Source organism: Brassica napus, chromosome A8 (genome assembly GCF_020379485.1).
Source record: "Brassica napus cultivar Da-Ae chromosome A8, Da-Ae, whole genome shotgun sequence".
In the NCBI taxonomy this organism is placed as follows: Eukaryota; Viridiplantae; Streptophyta; class Magnoliopsida; order Brassicales; family Brassicaceae; genus Brassica; species Brassica napus.
Genome location: NC_063441.1, coordinates 5,942,539 through 5,954,753, shown reverse-complemented (window position 1 = coordinate 5,954,753; position 12,215 = coordinate 5,942,539). Strand labels below are relative to the sequence as shown.

Genomic DNA, 12,215 nt, shown 5'->3' with positions numbered 1-12,215 from the left:
AGGTCATGATTGCAACCAACATAAATCCCAAATTATTTGTCTGTGCATATGTGATTTACAATAACATGAACGCATCAGTTTTCATTCTCTCTTAATCTGTTTGTGCAGGTCGCTTAGTCCTAAACGTCACATTAGGGACACAGTTCTACTTTTATCATGAAAGCCAAGCCACTCAGTGTTTCTTAAAAGAGTCCGTTATTTCTTTCTACAATTAGTTACTACTTCACGATTATTACGGCGTTAGTTCCCACATTAAACATACCAGATGCAGGCTCTGCAGAGCAGAGAGTGGTTCCTCTGGTATATCTTCCAAAATATGGTGGTGTTAAGAAACTTGAATATGTAAGACTCTCTAAACTTAATATCTACGTTCTGAATTCACCCCTACAGGTACGTTCAATGAATAAGGATCACTGTTATTATTGCATTTAGCTCAGTTCTCATGTGTACTGTCACAACATGACCAATTTACATGTGTTATTATTTTTTTGGTTCTCTCCTTTTTCATACTGCGCACAATTAACTAATCAAAATGTCTCTTACTTGAAAATAAGAGACTTTTTTGCTGCATGCTTTCTGTGTTTGCTCATTTATCTAGGCTTCACATTTGAAAAAAAATATTGTCAGCAACTGTGGAGTTTCTAATATAGCACCACACAAGTGATGATATGTCTGTAGCTGTTAAACTTTCTATGGTCCCAAATCCATTGGTGAAAAGCAGTTGTTCGTATCACACAAACGGGCCAGATGATGTTCCAATTATTGAAGGATGTCCAGCCAGCACTGACCCAGAGCCTGCACATACTGATTCAGTCCTGACCTCCACCGAGACTCCCATTGATGATGAAAAGGCCCCAGTTCAAAGTAAGCTCGAAATACTGATCACTCCAACTATGGAGACTTGGAATTTGCAAAATTCAATTCAATTGTTTGTTTCAAAATTTTATGTTTTCTTCAATAATGTTGTAATCCACATACTTTTACTTAGCACCAAAGTGTTTTTATCTACTTATCTTTGGTACAGTGCCATTTAAATAGTTGAGTTTGTTATGAGATTTGAATTATTTTTAAATTAGTGGACGTCATCTACCTAAACCTAACAAAATAATCTCCTGATGTTTTTGGGTACATGGCCTCATTTAGGTTGGTAAACCCTCGCATTGGCTGTAATTATTTTAGTGGGCTTAACCACTTCAGATTGGTAAGATAAGTTATCGCAATGTTTTTTTTTTTTTTGAAAAAAAGCTTAAGTTATCGCAATGTTTATGCGTAGTAAAAATTTAATCTTTTATTGGTTACCAAACTTAAATCTAGAGAAAATTAAAAAATTATGGAAAACCACAATAAAAGTTGATCACCAGACGTAAATTTAGAGAAAATTTTAAAAAACAATTAATGGAAAACACAATAAAAATAGTTAGGGAAACAGAAACAGCATATAAACCAAATACAAAAAGAAATTTAACTACAAACTAGATTTTGACCCGCGCTTTCGAAGCGCGGGTTTTTCTTCGGATTGTAAACAAAGATTATGAATTAGTATTTTAAAATTGTTATGCATTATTATGTTACAAAAGTTATATTATATCGAAGAGGAAATTTATTTAAAATTGTATAATTGATGAATTAGTTTATTTATGATTTTGTATATATATATTCTTATGTAATTTTCTCTCTTAGATATGAACATTTTACCAGATCCGTGAAACCAAACTGAAATCGATCTGGAAATATTGGTGCTGTTTGGGTTTGGATCTAGGACAAAGTACATATTCAATTTTTTTTGGACCCGCAAGTTTTCGTTGAGTCAATATCCTAACCGAGACCCGACCTAATACCTAAGTACCTGAATTTTTTGTGTATATTAGGTATATTCGAGTATTTTAGATATGTTTTTGGTATTGCGAATACTTTTTAAGTTTTGTGTTCAGGTTTTCGATTTTAGTTTCGGGTTTTGAGAAAAATTGTAATAAAAAAATATATAGGGTATTCGGAAATTTTTTTGGGTATTTTTCGGTGCCTCGGGTCAGATTTCAGGTAAAATTTTGGATCTTTTTGGTATTTCAATATGTTGGGTACTTGTTTGGGCTTTTGGGTATGTGTTTCAGTATATTTTTGGGTTTTCAGGTACTTCGAGTATTTTTTGGTTCCTCAATACCCAAACTAATTCGGACATGTTACGTACCTAAAAATTACAGGTATTTTACTGGGATTTGAATTATAGATTCGAACCAATCAGGACCTGAAAAGAACCAATCCAAACCTAAACAAAAAAATTAAATACCTACTTATGTCCAAATATTTAGGACCCGAAATGAACCCAACCTACTGATTGAGATCAGACCTACACTCTCTGATTGATTTTTTTTTTGACCTCACACTCTCTGATTGTATTTTGTATGCATTTTATAAGAGTTACATTTTTTGAGTTGATTATCTTTAAGATGTACTTGGAATATTTTTGGCTAATTTAATAGTACAAATTTGTAAGGTTTTTAATAGTTTTAAAACTTATTTTAAATAACAAATTTTATGATAAATACTTTGTATAAAAAATAATTTAAAGTAAAATATATAATTTTTAACAGATGGTTTTCTTAATTAAATTTTATTTTGTATATTTGGAAATATATAATGTATGATGACATGGTATAGTATGATGTATGATATATGTTAATTTTTAAATGAGTTATGAAATCTGTTAAAGTTGATAAAGTTATTGTATTTAAATAATGCGGTATATTATTTTTTGTTTAAAATATTTTGTAACAATGTTGCTATATCTTGGTTTTTAAAATAGGATAAAAGTATAAGAATATTTAATTTTTGATTTGTTTCAAATTTAGATACTTTTCGAAGTAAGATATATTCTTAGCAAATATATGAATTAGCTTTTTTCATAATTTAACACAGAAGTATAGAAAGGATGGCGTGTATTGTTACATAGTTGGTGGATCAAACGATTTATCTAATTTATTTATATTGGGTGAAATGAGTCATTTATTAATTATGAGACTAATGATACATGTTTAGAGAATAATATAATAAAATATATGTGGTACATTATTTTTTATAGCAAATGGTACGGTCATCTAATAAAAGAAAGTATATATGTCGTATAACTTTGTTCTTGTACAAAATAATGTGGTCTAATAAATAAATCTATTATTAAATGTTTGTTAGAAAATTTTTGGTCACTTATTGTTAATTAAATATTATGGTAAGACCAAAAATATTGTTAGTTAAAGAAAGGGTTCAAACAACTTTTTTAAGTAGATTTATTAAAACTCCTTTCCTTTTAATAGTATTGATAAATAATATAATCCAAAACCACAAATTTCAAGAATATATAGTGCAATTTCATAAAAGTGGATAATAGAATTATTCATATGCGATGTACTTTTTACAAGGTCATTATAACCAAGATCAACAAAACTAAGCCCTTTCTCAAAAAAAAAACTAAACTAAAATAAAAACAATTAATCTGATAGATATTTTTTTTAAATCATGAAACTCAAGTTAAGTGAAATTAATAAGATATTGATACAAAATCATAATGAAAATTTAATAGTTAATTCAAACAAGATTTTTAAAAAAATTATAGTTAAAAAAATGGAACAAGACTGAAAGTAATACAATAAATACAAGAACAAAAATGAATAAATATCATTTTATGTATAAACAAGAGCCTTTAGATTATTCTATCCAAATAAATGGAGAATTATTTTTAAAAAAAGATGTTATGATTTCCGAAATTTTTTTTAACCTAGATCCACAACTGCTATAAAAATAAAATATAGAATTATACAATCCTAAACAAAGGATATGATATAAAAAAATATTAATCAACTTATTGGAAAATAAATATTTTTTCCACGCGAAGCGCAGACCAACCACTAGTACATTTAAAGAAAGAACAAAACATACACTGCATTGTTCATAGACTTAAACCACCATTTTGACCAACTCCAAACAAAAAAAGGAAAAGCCTTCCCCTTTCAATCATGAAGAGGAGGAGGTGATTTATTTGGCAATCTCCGGCCAAGCACAAAGCTGCTGAACAAATGCAAAGCTCGTGAAGGCTGCGCGTATGGCACCATATGAGCAGCTCCTCTGACAGTTGCGAATGTCAGTATATCCCCATACTCTATTACCCATCCACCAACCTACATCACGTCAAATAAGTTTACAATTGGGGGTGGGGGTAGACGTAAGTACCGATCCAAACATTAATAATGCAACTGTCGTAAGAAATTTACATCACATAAAGGAAGCCAAAATAAAAACAAAATTTAGTATAGTCGAATTGAACATAGTCGATTAAAACTGAATTCATAAACAAACAAAAAATTGTACACCTAAAATATGCAACATGAGTCTTGCATAATTATTTTTATTTTCATACTTTCCCTACCTTTAATACGAAAACACCCAACCAAATGGAACCTTGTTTACTTTCAACAATCGAAAGACAAAGAAATCGAACCAAGGAAAAAACGAATGTTCAAAATTAAGGAGGGCAGAGCATAATTTCTGTGGAGCAAACCTGTCCTTTGTGGAACCAAGCTCCATAGGGAACTGTAGTGTTGAAGTTGAGATCCTCTGCTAATTCTTTTACCAGAGTCCTTGAACCTAGAAGAGGAATCACGGAATCTTCATCCCCACTGCAATTTGCGATTTGAATAAGAACAATGTGTGTTTTACTAGGTAGAACTCGAAGAATGGAAAGAAAAAATTGTGTGTGCACATTACCTGAAGACCCAAATAGGGATTTTCCTCGTCAGGATTCTCTTAAGAATCGGAAGTATGTTCATGTTCCCGTCAGTGTCACTGTAGTTCAAGAGGCTGTGAAGGTGAGACATAACCACAGAGTTAGAAATAAAATTCTGAGATGGAGATTGAGATAATATTGAGATCAAAATGCGTGAAGTTAAACATTACCCGCTGCACATAGACCATGAATATGGCAGATTTGTTCGGTTAGCATGAAGAGCCTGTTGAACCTCAGGAAGACTCAGATACAACTGCTCTTCGTAGCTCATGCACACGTCCACCCCAACACTTATTTTTGTACCCTAAAATCATTTTCATAGCATCTTTACATTAAATCATCTTCATAGCATTTTTTGTAAGTAAAAAATATTTACACTTGGAGATATTAACAAAAACTATCCGTTTTCAAATGCCTGCTCTTTCTCTTGTTTTTGCAATTTTGATAAGCATATTCAAAAAAAAAACTTTCTCAAAAAAGCATAATAAAATTTATTTTCAGATAAAATAAAAATTTCAGCCTTCAAAAATTACTTTAGCAAAAAAAAAAACGAAATGAAAAAAAGAGTTTTCTTCTATTTTCATATTTTTGTTACAGTATGTAGACCAAAAACATTTACAGGGATACGAACACATTTTCTGCATATATATATGAGAAATTCTGTAATATTTTTAAATTCAAAGAAAAAAAAAATAATCATATAGTCATAAAATATTTTGTCTTGGAAAACTTATTTCTATTACTAAAAGTACACATATTCCTTTTACAAAAAAATAAAAGTAAGCATAGTCTTTTGGACAAAACAATAACGAGTCTAAACTCAAACAGTCTTTTGGACAAAACAGTAACGAGTCTAAACTCAAACATAGTTGTTTTTTACATTTACGCGAGGGGTTTTAATCAGCAGGAAAAAAGATTCGAGATACTAAACATAGTAGATTTGTTCAGAAATTTTCAATCTAAATAATATAGAAACAAAAATGCTAAAAAACCTAAACATAGTGGATTTGTTCGGTTTTTTCTTACCATTTTCTTGAGCCTGAGCTCTTGCTCGACAAGGGTCGGATAGCAGATATCAAGGAGCACGTCGTAGTAATTAACGTACTGAGTGATTATGGTTCCTGCTTCACTCATTGCGGCTTCACAAGGTTTGCTTATGTTGTGTGAACTTGAGAATGTGTAATCATCAAAGTTGCATTGGTTCATGATAGTGAGGCCAAGTTCATCAGAGATCATCCCGTGTGACCAGAAGAACTCATACGTGGCTGGAACATCTCGGTCAAGCTTCAGAAGCGGATTACCGATCTGATCAAAACAGATGTATTTCTCAAAAACAGAGCTTGTAAAACAGAGATTTGAAAAATAACATATTTTGTTTGTATAGTTCTTATTACTTACTGCAATACCCTTCAGCTTGAACTTGAATCTATTTGAGGGTCTTGAGTTGTATTCAAGTATTACATCAGCTAGTTGAGGTATATAGTGTCCAGCGTAGCTTTCACCAGCGAGAAAGAGGTTTCGTGTCCTGAATTCTGGAAACTTTTCTAACCATCTTAACAAGAACACCAGCATATCCTTGGCTAATATTGAAAACACCATTTAATAACAAGTCTTTTTGTAAAGGAATTAATAAGCACCGATAATAAAAACGATAATTTTAATTATTTGAAATATTATATATTACCGGTGGATTCATCGCCAGTGGTATAATCTGAAGTTGTGTTCGAGTAAGACCATCCTACTCCAGCCGGTGAATCCACAAACAACAGATTTGAGGCTACATCCCAACATTTATTATATTAACAAACTTTGTCATTGTTGAAAGATATTAAAAGAGAGTGATAGAAACCTTTGTTCCAAGATTTGGAGTTTCTGCGGAGGCCACGACCATCTCCAGCGGGGTAAAATGGACCCAACTCTGTAAAAGCTCCTCCCCCAATGGAAGAGCACCCTGGCCCTGCAACAATACCTCAGTTTTAACCAAACCTAATTGCATCTGGACCCAAATAGTTTAAAGACTTGGATGGTTTGATTACTTTAAGCAAAATGTAATACTCTTTTTTACATTTTATTGGGGATTAAAATGAGGAAACAGTAAACTGTTAATTTATTATACACTACGACAAGTTTATGTTTTTCTCTAAACAACCAAATTCTAAAGAAAAACTAGAAAAGCGTGCTAAACAGTACAGAGAAGAGAAACAAGAGAAATAATGACCAAAGCAAACCTCCATTGAGCCAAAGGGTTAAAGGTTTTGTGTGTTGTTGCTTCTCAGCTTCGACAAAGTAATAAAAGAGGCTCCGACCAGCTTTGATGTCGACATCAACATAGCCAGCGAACTGTCTGAATGCAACTTCCGGTTGCCCAGGCAGCTTCGTGACCAAATCTTCTTCTGGATATCCCTCAGCTAAATTATGATTATTCCCCAACCATTGCACCATCACCATTACTGCTACATAAAAGAACATCCACTTACCGCTCGCCATTTCTCTCTTCTTTTTCTGGTCTCGCTCTTCTGTGACTGTGTTAACTTCCGCTCTTGTTTCTGTGCCTAGTGCACATGTAACTTGTATATATAATGTATATGCCCAAAGTATTCTTATCAACTACGTATTATCCATGATTTTTAGGACCAGTTCATACGCATCGGTTGTGGAAGTTTGCGAATGTGAATGTTTATAGTTTCTAGTGTTGTTAAGCAATTTGTACTAAGGCAAAGAAAAGTATGTCGGGTCATATGACCCCACTCAATTTTATGAAAAAAAAAAATTTAGTGTATATTTAAAAAAAATTTCTTTAATATTTTCGTAAATTTTGGTATTTGACCCTACTAATTTAAGTTGTTCTCATATGTCCCTATTAGAATTTTTTTTTTTTAGTATCATATATTGTCAAGTTTTAATATTAAATTTATATATTAAGTCTGGTAAAAAATATTTTTAGTTCCCCCACTGACAGTTGGTACAACGATTAAAAATTGTGTGTTACGAGATATTTATGACTGGTTGATTATTAAATACATCATTGGTTTAATAAAAAATAACAAATGTTAAACATTACAACATTATAAAAATATAAAAACATACTATTATGAAAAAATATAATGATTATTAAAATTGTTTTGAAGATTTATATTAGAACTTCTAAAAGAATATTTTGTTTATTTTATATATGTATATATCTTTATATATACATATATTAATGTTTGAAAATTAGAGTGAATCTTTTTGTTTAAATTTATATAAAATAAATTAAATTAAATTTATATTTTTATTTAAAATATTTAGTTTTAATAATTTAAAATTTATATCTTTTTTATTTTTATTTATCCACCCAAACAAACTTTTGACTTTAAAAGGTTTAGAATGGTTTAAATGATTTATAGCATTTTTGTAATTGTTATAAAACGCCAACAATCGATACCAAGTGCAAAAACTGCATTTATGGATGATACTTGAGAAATCAGTTAGATCCAAAGTTATTACTTACAGGTGTGGTTGATAACTCATTGTCAGTTTTAGTGTGGAGAAAATATCCTTGGAATTTGATTAGCTTTACTATTACTTTCTACTTGATTCAAAACATTTGAATATTCATATACTAGAATATCAAATTTTAATATTCAATATTCATAAAAAAATGAAATTTAAAAATAAATACTAATAATTTAAAAAGAAAGATATGTTCTATGTTCCACCATATGCATATAAAAGAATAATATATAATTATTATTTGGTTAAATACAATAAGAATTACATTACTTAAAGTAGGAGAGAGAGATGTTCCTTGTTTAATGAAAATCTGCCTAATGAAAACCAAATGTCTATTAGAACCAGATTAATGCTTCTACTGTCTTGTCAACTATGTGACTAATATTGTTAATTATAAAGGCTAAACTTAAAAAAATGAAAGAAGGCTGTGTAGCAATCAATTAGATCAAAACTCAGCCAATTTTGGGTAGGTTGAATTAAAAGTTAGTTAGCCGAATATTCAAAATTTGGCGAAAGATTAATTTTAATATCAATATAAGAATTTTTTTATTGTTAAAATATCCATATAATAAGTTGAGAACTGTATTAACCATTTCAACAATGAAGCAAACATTAACCTTCAATATGTGTGGGAGCTGTCACCTAAATTGAAATATGGGATGCTATCATGTGATTATTCTATCTGGCACTGATGAAGATGCTATTCTAAAATTAGGGTTGAATTAAGTTTGAAAATTAACATTTATTACACACAAAATTATTCGAAATCATTTTTGTACAGTTGTATTATTTTCTGCTACCTAAAAGTTATTATTTTATGCGATAAATCACTTTGTCAAACGAAATAGTAATTTTTTCTTATAAAACCAAATAGTAATTATGTAGTGATGTTTCCTAACTACTTTTTCCTAACTACATTGCTATTTCAAACATAAGATGGTACAAGGATATACAGACAGCGTTAAACATAGTAAGGGATAAGAGAGGAGTGCTTATCAATGGGACCAGCTCTGCGATAAAAAGGAACTGTTTTAGTGGTGATAACTTCGGTGCTTGAGGCTAAGTGTCAGAGGATGAGTGGCATGGGTTCGCTCTGGAGACACCCTAGTTGCAACTGCAATGATTTCGGATGTGTTGTTTATGCGGTCAGTGACTATTCAAAGTAATTCGTAATATGGCAGAGATGGAATAGATTTACTATTCGAAGTAATTCCTATATATATATATATATATATATATATATATATATATATATATATATATATATATATATATATATATATATATATATATATATATATATATATATATATATATATATATATATATATATCTTTATTTTTAAAGGCTTTCTAGATATTCCCAACATTACTATATTATTTTTTGTCAACATTACTATATTGTTGACAAAAAAAAATGTCTCCAACTATTTTCTAAATGCCAAAATGAAATATTATATATATATATATATATATATATATCTTTTATTTTTTTAAAGGCTTTCTTGATAATTCCCAATATTACTATATTATTTTTCGTTGTTTAAAGTTATTTGTTAATGTCTCCAACTATTTTCCATAATATACCTTTTTGTTTTCTAATGCCAAACAAAAGTAATATTTCATTTTGTCTTAGTCGAATAAATTCGTATGATTCTTAAATGAAAGTAGAATTCTCATTAAAAATATTAAGAAAAAATAGTTTTAATATAGTTTCAGTTTAGCGCTTCCATACAGTATGGCTAATTATATATTCTACGTAATGAGCAACTTGTGGAAATAGGATGAAGTGAAGATAGTTTCCGTTTAGTGCTTCCATACAGTATGGCTAGTTATATGTTCTACGCTATGAGCAACTTGAGCAATGGGTTGAAGTGAAGAACTTAAAGTTTATTTATTTATTTATTTTTTTGTCAAAAAAGTTTATTTCTATATTCAACTCATGACAAGTAAACAAATAGAACAATCATCGGTTAATAGAATCTAACATGCTTATATGCAACAAACAATGTAGATCTCTAAGATCTAGGACTCGCTCACAGACGTTAACCTCGTGTCGGCCAATCCCACAGGTACCTCATGATAGATTAATGTCGCCCAATTTCCTATGTAACTATCCACTCGTGGTCCATCGGCCACTTCTGATAATGTCTGCTATATGATTATGATAGTCACTTACGTCACAATTAGCATGATTCTATCTAACAGCGCCCGTCATCATCTCATTCTTAACTCATTCTCTCTTTCAAGACGCCATCTGTTGTGGGTGTCTTAACATCACATCATACAACATGACTCATTAATTTTTCATTTCTTATCATCAACTCATCGTTACATCATTTATCATTTTATCACACAACCGGTTTCCATTAAGCAACCTATCAAATCTAAGTGCATTTTCATTACAACATAACAATCAGCCTAGATCAAGCACACATCAAATCATTCACATCTATACCTACACAATATTAATAAAGGCTTTGCGCCCCATTGGCTTACACGACATAAGAGAAGTTCACAACCAGATCCTCACCTTACCTTGTTTGTTAGCTTATATCTTGATCTAGATAATGAAGAGGAGACAGTAACAACTTCAGATCTGTATTCTCCAACACATAAGAGACAAGAAAAGCGTTTAGATTTCAGATTTGTCATTCCCAATGAGAAGTAAAAAGGAGTAGACTAGGATCGAAGCCTTATCTTATGGATGAGACTGTATGTGGTTACAGCAGCGGACCCGAGGAGACTGTATAGAGTTTTTGGGATCGATGACTTGGACTCATAAGATGGCAGACAGCAACGAGAGACGACGTAGGCAGGTGGTCAGACGCGGAGCAAGTTGACGGCGTGGAGGAGGCATGCGAGGCTTCGCTTTTGTAGACATACGCTAGGTCTCTTCTTGTCTCTTTATCCTAAGAGGGCTTCTCCTTTTATAAGGAATGTAAGGGGAATTACATAAGGTTTCCCCCTCTTAGGCCTCCAACAAACGGGCTTCCTCTTGGGCTGAGCCCGGGATGTTACAGTTATTCTCCAGTAAATGAGAACTTGTCTTTGAATTCGGTTATCCGTCATGTGTCCATTATTTATTCACAAACATCTCTGGGTGGCTGTCCCTTAGCTGAGCCTCAGATGCCCATATGTCCTCATGGAGCCCATCTCTTTCCTAACATACGAACACCATCCACAATTTTCCCGTTGACTCTGCTTCCTTGTGGTCTACAACTCATACATGCGTACTGACCACAAACAAATTGCGATGTACATCTGCAGTTGTCTGAGGTAGGATCAGTTCGGATTAACGGACAACCCTACGCAAGACCAATACATGATTTTTTTTGTGAAAATCGGCTTCATTCTTAAGTACTCTTCGTCCTCTATAAAGAATTTCAATTTCTTTTGATGCAGTCGGCATAACTCTTTTGACGGTTGTGGGCCTCCTTCAACCTTTCCTTGAAACGTTACACTTGTTTAACCGGTTCTTTGTTCAGTCCTGACTCGAGCTCGCGTCTCTCCCCCTTTTTGTTCCAACTTAGGGTAGTATGGCATGACCGCCCATATAATACCTTATAGAGATACATCTCGAAACTTGTATGGTATCTGTTTTTGTAGGCGAATTTTACTAGGGAAAAGTACTCAATGCCCCACTTTCCTCCCCAGTCTAACATACACACCTGTAGCATATTTTCAAAGGTCTGAATAGTCCTTTTTATTTTCCATCAGTCCAGGGGTGGTAACCCGTACTGAAGTGATGTCTTCTTTCCAAGACATTCTAGAAAGCTTGACATAATTTCAAGGTAAAGTTTGGATTGTTGTCAAACACTATCTCACTGGAACTCCATGTAACCTTACTATCATGTCCATGTAATACTGTGTAAGCGTCTTGGCCCAATCGACTTTTCTTATAGGGCGAAGTGGGCCGTTTTTCTGAGGCAGTCGTCTATAACCCATATGGT

At 31.9% G+C, this 12,215-nt stretch overlaps 1 protein-coding gene across 1 annotated transcript; it reads right to left on the bottom strand.

Annotated features, from left to right (window-relative positions):
* Window positions 1–3,826: 3,826 nt before the first annotated feature.
* On the bottom strand, window positions 3,827–7,439 carry LOC106429342 (serine carboxypeptidase-like 44). Its single transcript, XM_022689801.2, has 9 exons — window positions 7,000–7,439; window positions 6,621–6,728; window positions 6,456–6,548; window positions 6,170–6,351; window positions 5,798–6,076; window positions 4,942–5,075; window positions 4,753–4,845; window positions 4,547–4,664; window positions 3,827–4,166 (listed from the first exon to the last, which is right to left on the bottom strand). Exons 1-9 carry the CDS (start codon window positions 7,256–7,258, stop codon window positions 3,999–4,001), a joined length of 1,434 nt encoding a protein of 477 aa, XP_022545522.2. The 5' UTR covers window positions 7,259–7,439; the 3' UTR covers window positions 3,827–3,998.
* Between the last annotated feature and the right edge of the window lie 4,776 nt (window positions 7,440–12,215).

Bases quoted from the DNA above. Each gene is read 5' to 3' on its own strand.
- LOC106429342 (XM_022689801.2), bottom strand. From the start codon at position 7,258: ATGGCGAGCGGTAAGTGGATGTTCTTTTATGTAGCAGTAATGGTGATG. The intron at 5,076-5,797 runs GTAAGAAAAAAC...AAATGATTTTAG, and splicing joins AGCTCAGGCTCAAGAAAATG to GGTACAAAAATAAGTGTTGG. The intron at 4,167-4,546 runs GTTTGCTCCACA...GACGTGATGTAG, and splicing joins CTTGGTTCCACAAAGGACAG to GTTGGTGGATGGGTAATAGA.